Source organism: Melampsora larici-populina, assembly GCF_000204055.1.
Source record: "Melampsora larici-populina 98AG31 unplaced genomic scaffold MELLAscaffold_23, whole genome shotgun sequence".
Taxonomy (NCBI): domain Eukaryota; kingdom Fungi; phylum Basidiomycota; class Pucciniomycetes; order Pucciniales; family Melampsoraceae; genus Melampsora; species Melampsora laricis-populina.
In genome coordinates this window covers 1137323-1157107 of record NW_006768787.1, presented here as the reverse complement: position 1 = coordinate 1157107, position 19785 = coordinate 1137323, and the positions used below count along the sequence as shown (strand labels likewise).

The 19785-nt window shown below is 43.4% G+C and overlaps 5 protein-coding genes across 5 annotated transcripts; 3 read left to right on the top strand and 2 right to left on the bottom strand.

Moving 5' to 3' along the window:
* Positions 1–1076: 1076 nt before the first annotated feature.
* Positions 1077–2479, top strand: MELLADRAFT_124060 (uncharacterized protein; the record flags this gene model as incomplete). Its single annotated transcript, XM_007411073.1, has 8 exons — positions 1077–1340; positions 1411–1515; positions 1603–1742; positions 1867–2000; positions 2069–2118; positions 2190–2215; positions 2295–2371; positions 2457–2479. 8 exons carry the CDS (start codon positions 1077–1079, stop codon positions 2477–2479), a joined length of 819 nt encoding a protein of 272 aa, XP_007411135.1.
* A 6450-nt stretch (positions 2480–8929) lies between these two features.
* On the top strand, positions 8930–10054 carry MELLADRAFT_87913 (uncharacterized protein; the record flags this gene model as incomplete). The annotated part of the gene is made up of 3 exons (XM_007411074.1): positions 8930–9401; positions 9465–9633; positions 9697–10054. The coding sequence occupies 3 exons, from the start codon at positions 8930–8932 to the stop codon at positions 10052–10054; spliced, it is 999 nt and encodes a 332-aa protein (XP_007411136.1).
* Positions 10055–12516: 2462 nt separating this feature from the next.
* MELLADRAFT_107487 (uncharacterized protein) lies at positions 12517–13047 on the bottom strand (the record flags this gene model as incomplete). Its single annotated transcript, XM_007411053.1, has 2 exons — positions 12517–12930; positions 13000–13047. 2 exons carry the CDS (start codon positions 13045–13047, stop codon positions 12517–12519), a joined length of 462 nt encoding a protein of 153 aa, XP_007411115.1.
* Positions 13048–13539: 492 nt separating this feature from the next.
* MELLADRAFT_87912 (uncharacterized protein) lies at positions 13540–15795 on the bottom strand (the record flags this gene model as incomplete). The annotated part of the gene is made up of 6 exons (XM_007411052.1): positions 13540–13858; positions 13917–14437; positions 14505–14657; positions 14736–15122; positions 15198–15542; positions 15625–15795. The coding sequence occupies 6 exons, from the start codon at positions 15793–15795 to the stop codon at positions 13540–13542; spliced, it is 1896 nt and encodes a 631-aa protein (XP_007411114.1).
* A 410-nt stretch (positions 15796–16205) lies between these two features.
* On the top strand, positions 16206–19672 carry MELLADRAFT_87911 (uncharacterized protein; the record flags this gene model as incomplete). The annotated part of the gene is made up of 9 exons (XM_007411075.1): positions 16206–16411; positions 16491–16650; positions 16734–16801; positions 16866–17019; positions 17091–17198; positions 17274–17601; positions 17683–17993; positions 18091–18324; positions 18533–19672. 9 exons carry the CDS (start codon positions 16206–16208, stop codon positions 19670–19672), a joined length of 2709 nt encoding a protein of 902 aa, XP_007411137.1.
* Between the last annotated feature and the right edge of the window lie 113 nt (positions 19673–19785).

Genomic DNA, 19785 nt, shown 5'->3' with positions numbered 1-19785 from the left:
ATTATTATGCATACTGACTCAAAGATCCACTCAACAGAGAATGTCCGAAAGCGGGACTTTTCCCATCCTTGCAAGAATCACCCTGGAGCGTTTGATAATTCCAGCTTCTACCGCCTCGGTCGAGAGGCTTTTTTCAATCTCGGGCAATATAACGACACCCTCAAGAGGGTGCTTGATGACCCAAACACTTTGTATGCTTGTCCTTATTATAAAGCTACAACTAAGATCGAAGATCAGCAATGGTCTCCAACTTTCTCTTGAGGTAAAAGAAATATGCGACTTGGTACATATCACGGAATTCAGATTGTTTCTTTTTTCTCATCAACTAGAAGGAGCGAAGCAATCAATATACTAGATCAACTCGTCAAATACCAAAGAACAATCGACGTTTGTGCTATACCTGAACATTCAAAGCATATCTTCCTCTAATTGTTCATAATCTTGTTTGTTTTTCTCCTCAACCCACTCAAAAGTCTTTTTTTCTGTAAATCTTTGTATTCGATCAGCAATGCCTATCCTTTCCTTTGAGTTGAAATCTCATTTTTGTTTATATGGACTCCGGTGATGTGGAGCAACTCATCTAATGCCATTCCTCGTAGAAAGGTAAAACTGCTATGCACCTTTTTGGAAATACCCTTTGTCAAGCTAAAGAATTGGGTCAAGTATCTAAGATATAAAAATGTGCAAGCGACTCGCATATGTATATCCATTCCATAAAGAACCGTTAGGGCGTTGATAACTCATCGACTAGTTCATGACAGTAGGCACTCAACCGACCACGGGGGCAACGAGCTCGAAGGCTAGGTGAGGTTAACCGAACCCGATGACGATAGAAACACTATTCATGCCAAGTACCCTCGAGCTCTCGGTTGCCGTATTATACTGATCTCGCTCCCGCCGCTACGATACATAAAAAAAGAGATTGGTGTGCTCTCTAATTGGTTTGCAAGCTGTGCTTGAGAAGCAAAGTTCCATCGCCGATTTTCTCCAACCTTTGCGACCTTTCTGCCGATTTCGTCTTCAAACCCTTACTTTACTAGTCCCCAAAGGATCGTCGCTCACATATACCACAAATCATGGGCCCACTATGGCTCGTTACAATGATTGCTAGTGCATACTTCTTCCTCAGTTTTACTCTCGGTGAAAACAGTCCTGATTTCCGGAGTTTGAGTTCTAATTTCCATTCACGTCGATCGAGAATTGATCAACGCCATCTTCAGAGAAGACAAGACCCACAACAAGAGCTGAAATTGAGTCCACAGGCATTACAATCGGCAAGTAATTCACCTGGAAAGCCCGTTGGCCCACAGGTGCCTTCGCTTACTAGTCCAAACAATTTTGTTCGTAGTTTTTTTTCACTTGAATTGACGCAGAAAGTTTGACATTTTCCTATGTTTCCTTTGAAATCAGATCAATTTTTGCATATCAACTCAGGGAAGGGCACACAATGCTGTGATCTTGAATGGCGCTCAAAGCAAGAATGGTCCCGCCTGTAATGGAATTCCAATGGGGATGGTGAGTCGGAAGATCTAAAGCTTTACGAAATCCCGAGAGCAGCTCACTGACCGAGGTTACCATATTACATCATGTTCGTTGACACAGATACCTGGTCAAGATAATTTACCGCATTGTAGATTTGAATCTCCTAAAAACATGGACAAATTGCCACCTGGCAAGACTTTCAAAGTGACATTGGTGATCAAAAATCTCATCACCGGCAGTTTCACAAATCCGGAGAAAACGTTTGTAGATAATTTGCATTTTTTATCTTGATATGATTTGTGTAGAATTTCCAGACACGCACTGACTGATGAAGCAATACACGCCATCTCTCCCGTTCTTTTCATTTTGGTACGAAATGTGCAGTTTCTATTCTGCTCCTACGCAGCTTGATCCCAAAACTCTGTTCGTGGTTGGTCACACCCACATTGTGATTTCACAAGTCCAGAGTCTTAGTTCAAATGAAATTCTAGATCCCTTCAAGTTCAAGTTCTTCAAAGGTCAATTTTGATTTATCTCTTCTACATGAGCTTCATCCATCCTGAATTATGACCTCAAACGTGTGCAGGGGTTGATGGTGCTGCAGACAAAGATGGAAAGGTCTCGCTAGAAGTCAAAGTAAGCCCTACTCTACTCGGAAGGAATCATTGACCGGGAATATTGACCTCTTGCACTAATTCTTTATTCAGGATGGATTACCAGCGGGTATCTATAGGTTTGTATACCAGAACAAAACCAAGAATTAAGAATAATCCAAGTTGACTGTGTGACCGTTACTTAAAACTGCTCTCCAGGATCACTTCCTTGAATAGTGCATCTAATCATCAGCCAATCGCCGCCCCTTTGGCCCAACGTGGGAGTTATGATGATGGTTAGTCTTTGTGCAAGTTTCACCATATAATCAATAAACAGCTTTTCACTCATGTTGGTTTACATTCCTGGTAATTCTACTGCAGCCATATACATCACCGTTCAATAGATCAGAACCAGATAGACCAAAATTCGGGAAGCTAATCGGCTTTGTCTTCTTTGAATATGATATCATCTTTTCAACAGATGTTGTGTTGAAAAGTACGTGCTCATATTCAGGTCCTTCACTTTCAATGGCTATGTATGCATGTGTCGAATCAGGGTTAGTTATGTGTACGATTGTGTATGTGGGTCAGGTAGTTAACATGAGGAATGGTTTTAATCATGAAGGGACAGATGAATTAACTACTCAAATTGGGGAAGAGTTATGGAATGTGAGAAGGGATGTCAGAGGTTAGAAAATGTGGATTTGCTCTTCGAGAAGAGCTCATTATATTTATATGTGCGCGTATATCTGTATGCTTGTATCAATCCCCTTGTCTGAGTTTTCCATGTGTTTGTGCCTTGTGTCTTGTGACTCTCATATCCAACCTCTCTTGAGCTTTCTCGTCCTTCCTGATTGTTAGGTGTAGATTGCTCAAGACTAAGTCCTTTTATTCGTACTACCACTAATTGTTCCCTGGATAGCGCTCACAAGTTTCTTGGATAGTTCTTGTTTTATTACTTCCGGCACTAATGCAGGTAAGGCATTGATTCTTCCGCCATGTGTTTATCATTTTATATTTGAGTCTTATCATAGAGCTCACATCCTTCTTTCTTTTCTTTATTAGCTAATGTTACAATGCCTGCTAGGAATAGATTGCACAAGATTATTTTTGTTCTCTTACTCTCTGCACTACTTCAGATAAGGTGTTGATTCTTTAGCCAAGTGTTCATCATTTTATATTTGAGTTTTATCATAGAGCTCACATTCTACACCTGTCTGTCCAGGTTACCTTCTGCTTATGTTGATTCAAATCCACATCAAATAATTTCAACAGATACATTGATGATGCAAAGAAAGTCTTTACAAAGAGTCTTGTCCAGAAGCTTTTAATACAATAGGCAATCACTTCAGACAGGAATGCAGTTCTTGTGAGAACAAAAGGAAAGATCATATGTAAAATTAGTCATATTAGAAGTAAGGGAGATAAACTGTGGACAGAACAAAAAGCCTTGGAAGTTGGTAAACAGGGGTGAATAATAGCAATGGGCCAGGCAGTGGGAAGTGCTTTCAGGCAAAGAGGAGCAATTGGGTTTGAAGATGGGGACAAGGTTCAAAAAGCTATTCAAAAAGATTCTGACTAGTATTGGTCTGCAGAGTCTGTTCTCCTTGAGCTTGACTGGGCTTTGGAATGGGTTAGATTTTGTGTTCTGGCTGTTCCAAGACCAACTGAGTCTCAAGAAGGCATGAATTGTGCCTAATCCTTGAAAGACTCTGAGTGTCCCCTAGTAATGCACCCTCCTTACAAGTAGTCAAGAGGGCACAGGTTGGGGTAGTGAATGACTCTGATCCTGGGCTTGGTTTCTGTGAGCCAACCTTGGCCCCTGCTGGAGTCCTCCATCCCATGTCTGCCCTCCCCTCTTATAATGCGCCTTGGTGTGCGTCTGGCCCAAAAGACCCTCCAGCTCAGGGGAATGGAAGAGTGTCCTTATCACGGGGGGTCTGGAGATCATGGATTTGGTAATTTCACGTTTCAGCCGGCTTCACCGGGCAAACTATTTGGGCAAAACCTTACTACCATTTGGTACCAAATTTTGGGGTTTTGCACAAAGGGATTCAGGTGGGGTCGCCACAGTTGTGTTTGGCCTCAAACTACAAGAGTAGCCAAGAGTGGCTGAAGATAGAAGAGAGAGCTACACTCCATCTTCATTAAACACTTATAGTGCTTTTATTCATGAGATTTGCAAGCAGAGGTCCGGGAAGTTTTTCAGGAAATACCCCGATGGGACTCACACAAGAATCTCAACATGGGAAGTAAGATCCCTTGGTGGAGTTCACGCTCACACCCAGTGCCACAAAGCCATGAGGCACCCTGGAGGGGCACATGGTCAGGGCCAGGGCTTATGCCACGCCTTGGCCCTCACCCTGACCCCTTCATGGCCTTCAAAGGGCATTGAATTCAGGAAATGTTTTAAATACAGTAGCACTCACAAAACTAAGTGAAATGAACTATTAGTTAGGAGTGGCAAAAAAAACCCTTGGTCTGAACCAAGGGACAGTAAATTTCAATCATCCTAAACCTAACACCCCACGGGGTGGCCAGCGGACAGCACTACACGTATTGTAAAAGAACCAAACTAAGCATGATAACCTAAACAAACGTAAAAACCTTTAACCATTTCTAGAAATAATAGTCTATGTGTTTAAACTCAAAGAAATTAAACAAAAAGATTTCTCAAATAACTAAGAGCATCCACAGTGGTGGGCTCCAAATTGGGGCTATCACCAAATTTGGTGACTGAGCCCTGATGTTTTGGTGCAATGGCGATCCCCATTGCCAAATTTCTTTGTATCCGGCTTCAAATTTTCAGCTTTGGGCTACAAATTTGGCAACAAAAATCCGGGCTCCAAATTCCCACACTTGCTCAATCCCATACCTCACACATGTAAGCCCACACACACCAATCTCAAAGTGTGTGTAAACACATAGAATGTACACTTTTGAAGCCCGAACAACTGCATCTGGATTGATTTGGGGCCACACCAAATTTGAATTCGCTTGATTTGGAGCCCCAATTTGGAGCCCACCACCACCCCACGGGGTGGCCAGCAGACAGCACTACATGTATTGTAAAAGAACCAAACTATTTAAGTATGATAACTTAAACAAACATAAAATCTCTGACCATTGCTAGAAATAATAGTATATGTGTTTAAACTCAAAGAAATAAAACCAAAAGATTTCTTAAATAACTAAGAGCATCCACAGTGGTGGGCTCCAAATTGGGGCTATCACCAAATTTGGTGACTGAGCCCTGATGTTTTGGTGCAATGGCTGTCCCCGTTGCCAACTTTCTGTGTAGCCGGCTTCAAATTTTGAGCTTTTGGCTACAAATTTGGCAACAAAAAGCTGGGGTCCAAATTCCCACACTTGCTCAATCCCATACCTCACACATGTAAGCCCACACACACCAATCTCAAAGTGTGTGTAAACACATAGAATGTACACTTTTGAAGCCCAAACAACTGCATCTGGATTGATTTGGGGCCACACCAAATTTGAATTCGCTTGATTTGGAGCCCCGATTTGGAGCCCACCACTGTGGATGCTCTAATATCACCTATAAACCAAATCAATTCAAATACCAAACAGAAAATAAAGACTCTTCTAAAACCAAAAAGGGAGGAGAGGGTGGGCATCAAAAAATCACAAAGCAAACTATGAAGTTTTGTGATTGAGATAATAGGGACTGGGCAAGGTTTTGACGGACCAAGGATTTAGCCACCTCAATAAGTGCATGAATCCCCTGGAAGTTGACCAAATTCATTTATTCTACGGTGGCTCTAAAGCGCCACTTGAGTCACATCGTGAAAATTGACAAAAACATCAAAAATGACCCAAAACAAGCCCCGGTGAACAGGTGCCGACCCTGGCCAACCCTGCTCGGCCAACTCATCAGATTCTCCTTTGCCTTCTCATCACCAAATTTTCATCATCGACTTCAGCGGAGTACTTGAGGAAAACAATAGTTAAAGTTGTTGAAGCATGATGAACTCCAAGATCAAGACAATAATGCTATAGGATTAATGAAAACAAACTTTATAGGAATACAATGTATATAGTTAATTGAATCAATCGATTGTCTTTGACAAGTTTATTGTAGGGATCCTCCTATTTCCCTTCTATTTCTCTTAAAAACAGCTGGTCTTCCTAGAAATTGAGGATGCTTTATCTCTTTCAGCTCATATACATAGCATACCTTACTTGGAATCACGGATTGAGACACATTTTGCTGGATGTCCGGCGATAAATTGAACATTCACTGCATTTTTGACAATGTCCAACTTATTTAAACAAGATTGTCAGATCCTTGAAAAATTATCCTCTTCTTTTCATCTCTCAATTCTTACAAAATTGATGAATATCAACAAAATAATGTGCTGATAAGATGGACTGAGACATCAATGAATTGAGGATTGCCACGGATCTGGACATTGTCCTGGGTTGGCACCTGTTCACCGGGGCTTGTTTTGGGTCATTTTGGTTGTTTTTGTCAATTTTGACAATGTGACTCAAGTGGCACTTTAGAGCCACCGTATTTATTCAAACATACAGTGTCACAATTTCTCCTGCAAGCACAAGAGCCCTGACTGTCAGATGATTTCACCAAAACCAAAGCCAGAGCAACCTGTGAAAGGTATATGGGGCTTGTGAGGAGTACGTGTCTGTTAGGCGTACTCTTCACAGAAAATAGAGTACAAAAAGGAAGGTGTGGTCTTCATGTGGTACACCCAAGTGAAGACTACAGCTAGTTGACCTCTAAGAAGAGGATTTGAGAAAGGGAAAGGAAATATAAGGGCAATAAAGAGCTAATGTGCTCTATCCTTGTGAGACTGCGAGGGGCAGGCTTTACACTTTGGTAAACCAAAGATCCTGAAGGCTCCTTTAGACTCCTTAAAAAGGAGGAAGCTTTGCTACTTTAAGGTTTATTTCTAGAGACAATGAATGCCCTGGGCTCGTAGAAATCAGTACCTTGGGTGTTCAGCAATGGAACCTGTAATGCTCAAGAATGGTCTTTAACAAGCTGCACAACTAACCACGTACTTGAAGATCCTCTCAGTAGGAGTCAAGTAAAATGTGGTTCTGTGTTGTGATTGTAGTAAAAGATGGGGGGTGATTCTAGGGAAGAAGGGGGGGTTTATATAGTCTCAGTTCCAGCGTCAAATTGTGGTTGGCGTGTGAGTCTTGTCTATTCATGTGTCAACTTGTGGTTGACACTTGGGTTAGGTTTACTATGTATTCAATACATTACATACATGTGTTTAAGTGGCTCTTGACACTGAGCCTTGAGATGTAGCTTATGGCTTTATACAATATTTTGATATCACATATGGTACTGTTAGCCCATGGTCCTGTAATTAGGGCTCAGGGCTGACAGGGCTGACAGGGCTATCCAGAAGCGTTCTGCCATAGGCTTTTGGCTGAGGTGAGGGGGCAAATTTGAATAGACAGCTTGTCTTAGGGAGGGTCATGGCTGTGCGCCACCCTATTTTTTTAGTGTCATAAAGCTTACTAACAAAAATAGGGAAATTTCATATTGATTGAACAGTGGCTTAACTGTTTGCAACTTGCTTTCAACTACAGTTGAATTGCAATTGTGCAGGGCTTCGCCCAGTCCCTAATGATAACAGGGACTGGGCGAGGCTCTGCAAAGTAATCATTCAATCGCAGTTTAAATAACTTGTAAGCAATTCAGCCCCTGTTCAATCAGTATCAAATTTCCCAATGTTTTTAAGTCAAGTTTATGACACTAAAAAAATAGGGTGGCGCATAGCCAGCTCCAACCATATGTTGGACTCGTTGTTCAATTTTGGGTTGCCTCACCAACCGAAAGCCTCTGGCGTACCACTTTGGGATAGCCAGATACGACTTTCACCGATGGGGCTGTGGCCCTGTGCCCTTCCTGTGTGGATTCCATAAGGAAGCCCGACACGGATGTTTGTCCCTTTGGCATTTGGGCCTCTGGTGGTGCGGTGATGGAAAATTGTGGAGGATAAGCAAGTGGTCGGCTCAGTCTCACCGTTGGTTGCCGGATCAGTCCAAGACAACAGCACACTTGGATATGCAAAATCTGGGTGATACCTCCTGTTGAAATAATTTTGGAAATCTTCCATAGCATTCATGGACTTATTCAGGTGGCGACATCCTTTGTTCGTCAAAACATTGCCCAGTGCCTAACAAAGAAGAAAGGAATCTGACAATGTGGTAAACAGCTGTGACATCACTGAAAATCAAACGGAAGTAAGTAAAAGAATCTGACCCGTTGAATTCAACTTGTAATGTAAAAGTCCTGTTATTTGACATTTGTATCTGTTAATAACAAGTGACCAACCTCAATCAAGCCCTCCCTAATGATTGTCTGAAGCAGGGAGTAGCGACTAAAGATGAGGATATGGGGTTGTTTAAATGGAAGGCCACACTGGGCCACACCACACAAGGCCACGGCCCTGGCCATGCACTGGGCCACAAAAAAGGCGCAGGGTGTGAGCGTGAGGTGGAGTTCGGTAGCCCGGAGAATCGGGGGATTGGTGCGTGCAGCTCTGATACTCCTGAGACTCCCCCATAAAACCATGCATCATGGCTTTAGACTGTGATTACACATTGCAGTTATGTATGTAAGCTACACTCACAACCAGCTTATCACTAGTATGACAATACCCTTGGACCATTAAATCCCACGGTAAATGCCCTGTGGCCAGTATGTGGGAGCCACATGTTCAACCAGTGACACCCACATCTGTGAGGCCTAAGCGGACCCTACCCCTACATACTCCATACATGTGTGTTACTCTACTTTAATAATCATTGAACAAACAGCATCAACAACCATCCCGTCACCCTTAACACGCAACACAATGATGCTATTGCGTGATTTTGTGATCCAACTAACGACCCAATCACCTCACCTCTCAGCGACCCTCACTGTATCTGATTTTGTCAACTTCGCATCCCTTGCGGCACGAGTCCAACATATTGCGGCCAATCACTTAGGCCTGACTGCCACTCGTAATAGCTTGGTAATGCCGTTCCTGGAGGCCGCCCTATCGCCTGAATACCCAGCCGAATTGATGCCAGACTTATGGCGCCTATCTTCACCCCACCTGTCGGATTGCCAAATGGACCCAGCTGATGTGATCCGCGAGTTTGGTCTGAAACACGAACTCACTGACAAATTCAAATTACCTGAAAGATTTCTGCGGGCACTGATCTCAAACTGCACTGTCTGTTGGCAATCATCAACATTACACATTCACTCCCGCGTGAATGGTTATCTGTACAACATCGACGGTCCACACGCCATCCAAACAGTTATCCTTCATTGTTCAAGTACGGTCTTACCTACCTCATAGCCTTATTGCGCTGACCCATGACTGATGTGTGTGATACCAGACGAAGCATGTGGTACTTCGTATAGACCAAGTTATTACACACGAGATAACATGCAAATTTATTACTCAGAGACGATGGGTCACAACCCTGATTTCCTGCACATCCACTGTCATTATTACATGACTCGTCGACTGTCCTTGATGTTCCGAGTATTACAGATGCTAGCACAGTGAGTGCACTCCTAATCAACGTTGAAATCGTGATTTTGGCAACTGACCTCTCTTGATTGTAGCGTTTCCCATTTCAATCTAGTCAACTGGTACAACGAGCTATTTGTGGATGAAAAGCGGGTGTCAACTTTTGTTCTCAACCAAAAGTTTAGCCCTTCCATGTCTGAAGAAATGTGTCGCGATGGTTTAATACTCCATTCGTTGATGAACCACGCAGACCGAAGGGGTACTCACCTTGCGGTCTCCTCCAGTGGAAACGACACAATCCGCTTTGATTCTGCAATTGAACATCATTTAGAACTTTTGTTGGTTGAAGGAACGCGCTACCGAGACCATTTTTGCTCCACTTGTGTCCAACTGACCTCGGATGGGGTGGACCCAGAAACTGACGAGCCCGTTTATCGAGGTAGGTCACTCTAATCTAATCAATCTCATCATCAAATTAATTATTTGCTCTAACTAATCATTCACTGTAAACATCATTCAACTTCCCCAATTTGGCAGAGGAAAATGATTAATAGTACAGTTTTTCATAAAAGAATCTAATACTGCACACCTGGGCCATTTCACCCACACTACATATGTGCAGCAAGCTAAGTCAATAGTTGTCTATCATGTACATACAGGTCTGCTCAGTTTTTTGCCCATCAGAATAAATAAATCACATGTTATACCACATGTAACTTTTTCGACTTTGAAATTTTTTCCCAAAAATTCACTACATATAATTCTGTAGCTGCTCAGGCAATATTGTTGAAGCTATGTCTTAGTAACAGAAAGTGTGTTACATGCAGTTGAGTTGATGAGATCACACCAAAACATTGAGTCAGTGTATGTAGTCAATCTTTTGGAAGCTTTTTTCAATCTGAAAGAAGTTACAGCATGTATTACATATGAATAACTTGTCCTGATGAGCAGATAACTGAGCAGAACTGTATGTACATGATAACCACATATTCACTGAGCCTGCTACACATATGTAGTGTGGGTGTTATGGCTCAGGTGTGGAGTGATAGACCATTTTATGACAAATCATACTCCCAATCATTTTTCCCTGCCCACTTGGGGAACCCGAATAATGTCTGCAGTGATTGCTCTGAATTCTTGGTGGCATGTGGGACAGTGATTTGTGCAGTTGTTACTGATGGCCTGACCATTGGCCATTGGCGATGCAGTGCGTCTACCCAGCAACTACAAGACATAGCTACCAATTTAGGTCTGCCACCTCCCAAAGGGCCTTGTACGAACAAACTTGACAACATCAACGACCGATATTGCCCTGAACACTTTATCCTCCTAGGTGGACTATGCCGAGCTCAACCTTGTTCTGCCCCTTTCGCTCCAAACAGTGACACATGCGAAAACGTAGACCACATCAACACATGGGCCGCTTTCAGCAAACGAACAAAGGGGAACTTCTCACTTACCAGCATTCTTAACCGACCGGGTTCCAATCTGCCCAGCGATCCAACGGTTCATCTAGATGCCGAAACCGGCGAGTTCACTGACCTCGACGGTTTACAACAGGCTGATGAGTCACAAAGAGCCCACGAACGCGCACATGATGGAGGTGAATCACAAGCCTCGGGTAAATACTTGTTATCAAGAATGCGCACACACAATGACCAGCTCATTGTGTCCACGTGTGGCATTGTATTGGCAAGGAAAACCTTTTACAACGCGGAATTGGTGAGTGCAGTAAAGGTCAGTATAAGGATGAATTCTCCTTATAAAATCACATTTTCATCTGCCTTCTCTTCTGAAACGATCCACAGGATTTTATTGAGGAAACTTTCCCCCGCGGGATTCCAGAAGTTGTCTTCTACGACAACGCATGCCGCTTAACCGAGCACATTTACGCTGGCCAGACGGACAAAACCCCCTTCCTTGGTACGGTGATACCGGTAGACCCCTTTCACCACCGCTCCCACGCCGAAAGCGATGAGTTCTGCAAGAAATTTACCGACCCTAAACTCTTCCCGATATTCAAGAGGGCGGGCACTGGATTTTTAATGCGTCTGCAGGTGAACTGACTAATATCTGGTATGGTGGATATGCTTCAATGTGCTGAAATATGCACTCTCTCACATACAATTTTTTCTTGGAAGAGATGGTGTACATGCAAAACGCTTGGCTTACTAAGAAATTGAACAAAAGGCCTGGCATTCAATTTATTGGGGAATGCGCCTTGTAGTGAAACTTTTTTCGCCGTTTGTTTTCTTTACAACAAATGATATTATGTTGTAATGACACTATGGTGGTTGTTTTTGTTATTCTACTTTTCCCTTAGTTTTGACACAAATGGAAATGTAAGTGATGCCTTCCAATCTTTAAACATGTAAACGGCTGGTTAGTTTAGAACATGAAATGACGGATCTTCATTTCAAGTGATTGAGCAGTGCGCAGCCAAAAAAACCGAGGGCAATGGGCTACAAGTAATAGATCATGATTACAAGTATGAACTGATTCCTTTGGAACTAGATTCAGATCAAAAAAAGGTTTTGCACAGCCAATCTATCTATCATCATCTCTAATCCTCCATATTCATAATTCATAATGCCCAAGGGTTGGTATTTTCGCCCTGCATGTGGTCAAACACCGTGTGATTGAGCACCTTCACGGTTGGAAAGTGATTGAGATTCAAAGTTAGAATCTTGTGTTTGATAAGTATAAGTGGATCAGATGACACTACGAACTTGAACGGTGAAGCGGTTCGAGAAAGGGTCTTTGGAAATGATCATTCCTTGGAACCACATTGGTGTGGCTATCTTGATATGCTTCCACAGCCCCGTAGGAGGTGTGAAATGTCCAAAACGATATGTTATGATGAAATCATATGCCTCTTGAGTCTGTGATCAAATTTGGCTTAAATCAATGCATCTTCATGAAGATATCTTGGTCAGTGTGCTTATTTCAGGATCGAAGTAATTATGTTCCGCATCAATAGTGAGGTTCCAAGATCCATCTTCATCAGCAACATCATCATATTCAAAACTAATCACCTTCCCAATTCCACTGATAATTGCTTTGCCCGCGACTTGGGCTTGTTCTGGTGGGATGATGCCAATGTCAGCTTGAGTTAGGGAGCTGTACTTGATCACAGATGCTCCAGAAGGACGTTGGCCAAAAGGTCCAGAGAGGTGATACGTGTGACCAAGGGCAAGCAAGTCCCCCTGGCCGCCAAAACCGCAGGCGTTGAGCTGCACTTTTGATGTATTGGCGTCACTCAAAATCAGTTCGGTTTGTGTGCTGTGCCACGCGATGGGGCCGTTGTGTCCATTTGCGAGTGGTCTTGGCTACGAGGAAAGATTAGAGGTGAGTGACACACGGAACAAATGATCAACAGATAGGAACACATCACATACTTCGGTAGTGGTACGCAGGATTGCGCTCAAGGTGGCAGTGTAAGGCATTTGTGGAATGATTGTGGAATGATTGTCGGTCGGTGGAGGGATTGCATGATGGATGCAGATATATTTAAATATATATATTCGTTTCATCATAGTGGAAGTGTCAAGTTATTGAATATGTTGTTGTTGGTAGGGTTTTACGAAAAACTTGAGAAAGGGTAAGGTTGATGGAAGCAAACGCCATAAGGTCATCAAGGGAAAGGGTTTCATCGAATTGAAGCGCCAACCTCATGTTGATCAAGCTCAGGCCGTCCCCCACCCAGGGTCCGAAAGGTTAAGTCAAGAAAAAAGGTTACGTATGATTGCATGAAGATACAAATTTGAAGGTACAGATTTCAAAAATACGGACTACATATTGAAGGGTACAGATTGAAATTCACAAACAAAGCTAAGCTAATAGATAGATAGAGAATTTTGAAACCAAGGGAATTGAATATTTGATTGAATACCCTGAAAATTAGTATTTAATCAGTTGTGATTGAATTGTGGGAAGCATTAGCCTGCCTTCTTAGTAACCCCTGCTCTTCTGTTGAATTCTTCTGCCCAGACTAGACGAGCATCACCTACAGTGGCCTGCTCATTATTCTTGAAGTGATTGGACATGACATCCGGTTTGACATCCTCGATCCATCCATGATATTGATATACAGTTGGAGGTACTAACTTCCATTGGCCGCCAAAATGATTCGACCACGTCTGCTTGATGCTTCCCTGTTTGGAGTCGCGATACCACGCAAGCACCTTTGAGACGAGGATTGATGAGGATGGCCAGCCTTTTTGAAGAAGAGAAGGAACATCTTGTGGGGATGGTGACCTACAAAAACGTCAAAGTCAGAACAAAGTAAGAACAGGAAAAACAAAAACAAACGTACATAGTCGTGGTGTCCTGTGTATTGACGCTGCTACTGCTACTTTGGCTTACAGGAACATGTTCATCGCCGGGAGCTGCCTGTTCACTAGATTGTGTTGGCGCGGTCAAATCCAACGATAACTTCAAAGCGGAAACCAAGCTGGATGTCGTGATTCTGTTTGTTGTAGTAGGTTGTGTGACATCTGTTTGGTGCGGAACAATAGGGAGTGATTCCTTTGGGGGCTGCGATAATGCTGATGTGGTTGCCTGTTGATTGTTGATGACTACTGTGCTTGGTTGGGAGAGTGTATTTTCGCTGACGGCGGGAAGTCCTGAAGCAGATAGGAATGCTGAAGTGGGTGGAAACGGCGTATGCACCGTGGAGGCTGGTGGAGGACCATTGAAAGAGAGAGGTTGGACAGAGGGAGGTGCTTGATGCCCACAGCACAGTGCAGATGCCGGGACGTCCACAGTGGGAAGTTGAACAACAATTGTACGTTGGTTTGGTTGGCACCGATGTGGGTAATTAACCATTGTATCGCGCTGCCCCATTGAATGGATTGAGTCAGTTCAAGACCTATGGGCGTAGAAATCATACTGAAAAATTTACCCAGGCAGACAGTGTGACATCCCAAATGCACAGCGTGCGATCCCACTGGGGTCCAACGACCTTCAAAATTGCCTGCAAAAGGAGTTTGCTTTCGTCAAGATATGCAACAGGCCACCGAGCAAAGTAAGCAGTTATTGGCTTCGGGCTATCTGACTAGCGAGCGCAGGTGAGCAAAAAAAAGGAAGAAATTATGTGAGCCGCAAGCATTGATGATGGTGCAAGACAACTCACATTGACCCATAAAGATATGGTGGCGACCTTGTTTACATCAACAAGCGGGCCCTCCCGGCGATCTTGGGCTTGGTCTTGTTCAGCACGGACCTTCTGGATCATGGCCATTGTTTCAATGGGGATACGTCGCCCAAGGGAGTTAGCGGATTGAGCCCATTGATTAGGTCGGGCTAGTGAAGCTGGAGTTTGACGTTGTGCAACTGAAAGATCAGTAGTTGGTGTTGAACCTCGAGTCGGAAGCCTAAGATCGGTGAGGTGCTGGTGGGTGATTCCTAAATCACGGACTTGCTGCGGTGTAAGACCATGATTGGCTGTCACCGGGGGTGTAAAAGTCTTGGGCAAGACTTTGTGTTTGCTACAAATACCAGAGCCGTATGCAGTGCAACACTGGTACAAATGATATGTTGTCAATTACATCAATTATGTAAGAGACATATGGAATGGTATTGAAGTGGCACGTACACCTAGGCAATATTGGTGCGGACATTCTTTATTTGCCACTTTCTTGTGATTTTGAGATAGTTTACCCTCGTAAACTCGATTACACTCGAGTTTCTTCTGCCCGGCGGTGTCAGAAGAGGGATGGAGAGCGGGAGCCGGGTAGGGATGATGACGTCCACGTGAAGCTGATGAGGCGGAAGTTGGTTTGGGTTCCAGGGGTTGGCCTTGGGGTGATACTCTGGGTCCCCAGTCAGAGGGTTTGGAAACAATAGGCCGGGGTACACCAAGGTTGATAAGGCTCAGCTCGTGGTTGAGCTGATCACAGCGCCACCACTTCCAATTATGGTCGTTATTGGGGGTTGGACACTGTGGGATTGGAATAGCCCGTCGTACCGTAATACGTTAGATAGGAAAATGGAAGAGATTGGATGAATGGCATAGGACATACCCCAATAAGCCAGGAGTCCGTGTTCGTCTTGAGGTAGACCATCGTACTTGAACAGGTAGGGCATAATAGACCAGTTGAAGAACCTTTGCGATTGGGGTTTGGGAGCGGGAGCAGATTGGAGTTTGGGTTGGCCAAGCGATAGTGGGCGTGAATGAGCGTCTTGGTCACCATTCTGAGAAAGACTACGCGCGCAATATTGCGCAAATGCCAAAATAGTTGCAGGAATCGCATTGTCATATTGCATCGAGGAATATAATATTTTGAAACACGGGCGTTTGAAAAATTTCGGATGAAACACGGGGGGTCTCGAAAAAAGCGCTGAGCTGGTGAAAGGTCTGGGTTCGGTTTTGTCAGCTTGCCATACCGGTTTTGGACATATTTTACATCTTTAAGTCCTCCTGCGTATAAGCATGATGTCTTGTAAACCGACAAATGCAGGCAGATAGAATACCTATCACAGGTTTGTGTAATACATAGCTGTGACATTCACTCTGACAGTCTGCAGTCGATCCTTTTCATTCAGCAACAACATCACTGACACCATCACCATTCAGCCTCAACACCAACCTATCTCAATCCACATGGCTAGTTATCTCAAAGCGGCTGCTTCCTATCTCGACCGTTCAAATGTCTCATCATCTTATACTGCTGTCCCGAACCCATCTACCATCCTCTCAACTTCCTCAACTTCAATCTCGACTCTTCCATCAGCTGGCCAACCTTCTTCCTCTTCAGCTGCCTCCAATTATGCACCTCCAGTTCGGATTGGTCTCTGGGCTGTTCACAGGTTAGTTTTATATTATCTCATCTTTCTTCTCTTATCCTCTTCAAATCACTGATCCTTTGTGTTCGATCTTATTTCGCAGAGCTACCCACAATAGCACCAACAAGCTTGTCAGTGTTTGGACATTTGAAAAGAAATTAGAATCTCAAAATTCCAATCATAGCTATTTGAGTGGGCGCGGCAGTAATACTGGCGCGAGTAAAACACCATTGGAGAAAGCCATCGATGTTTTGAAGAAAGAGGTCAGTATGATATTTTTAATATGAAGGCAAAGACGCACAGTTCTGTTGCGAGGAACCTGATCTGATCTCTCAACGTTTTCAAGGCATCTTCACTTTCTCGTTTACGTCATCCATGTATTTTAGAAGTTGTAGAGCCCTTGGAGGAGACTAGGTTCATCAATCTCACATATCATGGAGGTATACTTGATACTGAATTCCATCGGGATGGGTAACAGGACTACAATGGTTTTTGCTACCGAGCCTGTCACAGCATCTTTAAAGGACGCCATAAACCACACATCTAATTCGAGATCTAGCCCTTCGTTGCACCCTTATCGCAATTCAAATTCACATCAATCTCAGTCAATTATTGAATTAGATGAAGTTGAAGTTTGTCACTATCTTCTCACTCACATGAATCTGCGCGGTGAAACTGACTTGGAGATTTATAAATTGCTCAGACTCAAAAGGGTCTTCTTCAAATTGGAAAAGGACTTCAATTTTTACACGAATCAGCTGGTCTTGTTCATTCGAACTTGACTCCAGATGCCATCATAATCAATGCAAAAGTGAGGAGTCCATAAATACAGATTCTCAATGATGCGACTTTGTCTGACTCTGTTGACGTTTTTTTAATTCTGCAGGGTGATTGGAAGATATCAGGTTTTGGCTTGTCACAATATCTCAAACAACCTGATGGTCAAGCCACTCGTTGGTCCTTTCCGGACTGTGATCCTCGTCTCCCAGCGGCAGTACAAAAGAATTTCGATTATATTGCTGCTGAATATGCACTCGATGAACAGTTAACAACTAGTAATGATATGTATAGTCTGGGTTGCATTCTTCACTTTATTCATACCAAAAGTGGGCCTCCGTTTTATAATGAAGGTGACCTGGATAGGATGCGGCGGAATGTAGAGAATATGGGTGTATTGAGAGCTGCTTGGGCTCGGGTACCGGATGATGTACAAGGTAAAGCTCACTTTTCATCATCAGTATTGTGGATACATTTTTCATGGTCGTTGAGCTCGCCATTTTCCATTGTCGGTGTAGATGTTCTTTCGCAGCTTATCACTCGTTATCCCTCAACTCGACTCACGGCTTCGTCCTTTCTGACGTCCCGCTATTTCAGCAGCAACGTACTCGTCTCTACCCTTGCTTTCCTGGATCGTGATACATTTAATTCAAAGCAAAAAGAAGAACAGATTCAGTTCATGAAAGGCCTCACCAGGATACTACCTCAGTTCTCGGACAAGATCATACGCCGGAAGATCCTACCCAGTCTCATAGAAGAGACGAGAAAACATATTCTTTTACCTTTCCTATTACCCAACATATTTTACATTGGCCAGAAGATGGACACCGTAGGTGCTATTTCGCACTTCCTGCTACTGTGATATCCTCACCCTATTGAGGAGGTGTATTGATTGAGATCGTGTCTTGGTCTATTTTTGAGTCCAGGATGCGTTTAGAGAGGAACTCTTACCACATTTAACTCCACTCTTCTCGATCAAAGATCCACCTCAGAGTATTCTGACTCTTCTCGATAATCTATCTATCTTTCAAAGCAAATCTACACCCCAAGTCTTTAGAGAACAAATTATGCCTTTGATATACTTTGCGCTGGAGTCTGATGTGCCTGCTCTACAAGAAAAGTCACTCAGGGTGATCCCTACACTGTGCGAGACGCTAGACGTAAGTTCTCGGGTCGCTTAATCTTGTTAAGTGATCCCGTTGACCGATCACAACACTTCATTTCAATCGTAGTACACGCATGTCAAACAGGTTTTGTTCCCCAAGGTTACAGTTGAGTGAATCTGGATTACAGCACAAGTTTGCGATTTCAAGCTAACGAAGCGCTTGAACACGATACTGATTATCTTCTATCCCACATTTTGAACAGATGATCTTTTCCAAAACCACCTTACTTTCCATCAAAGTCAACACCTTGATATGTTTTCACTCCATGGTCAAGATCCTCGACAAATTCACCCTAACGGAAAAGCTTGTGCCGTTATTGGCCCGCATCAAAACCAAAGAACCAGCCGTTATGATTGCCACCTTGGCAGTACATGAGGAGATGGGCAAGAAAGTGGAATTGACTGCGATTGCCACATTAATCTTACCTCAGTTATGGGCCATGTCAATTGGACCACTCTTGAATTTAGATCAGTTCAAGCGCTTCATGAATTCGATCGATCAACTTTCTAAGCGAGTCAGAGAAGAGCATGCCCAACATCTTCTCGAAGCTAGACGGCTCCAGGAGAGCACTACTCATATCCAAAACCTTTCACAGCCTGGTGGCAACCACGGTGAGGTCGATTTTGAGACTTTGGTCAAGGGAGCCGGCCATACCAAATCGGCGGTCACAGGCTCGAATGGAACTAGACAAACGAATTCAGACCAAATCGAATATGATGGTTTTGCCAGTCCATCGGATGCCAACAATACCAGTCCAACCTTCAGTGCTTGGGGCTTCGATGACCCTACCCCCAACTTACAATCCAACCCACGAGCTAGTATAGGCTCATCATCGGCCCGGAACCCGAATACGACATCTCAACAAAACACTTCAAAACCTTCCATCATCAGTCGAGGCAGTCTGACACATCCAATATCTCGTGTCACGTCGTCTAACTCCTTATCACCAGCTTCTATTGCCCCTCCCAATCCAATGTCGAATTCGATGATGATGAATCTAATGAAACCTCCAACTCATGCTGCCTCACAACTACCACCTCGCCCATCAAGTGCTAATACAAACCTCACATCCACATCTTACTCACTCTCAAAACCACTACAACCTTCACTGGGAACCAGTATGGGGAATGGAATCAATACATTTGTTGGGCTACCACCACTTCAACCACAAAGTTCATCACTTTCAGAAATCGTTCAAACATCAAATCATCAAGCTGTCCGAATGAATGGTGCTACAATGGGATCTTCTATTAATTGGAATATCATTCCTCCTAGTAAACCTATACAACCACCAAATAAAACAAATCGAGTTGAATTATCTGATTTCGATCCGTTTGCTTAAAGTGAAGTGGTCTTAGATTTTTTTCCAAGTTCGTTGCAATACAAAACACTATGTTTGATACTTTTGATAATGATGTACATATTTTTATGTATTAATCAAATGATATATATATA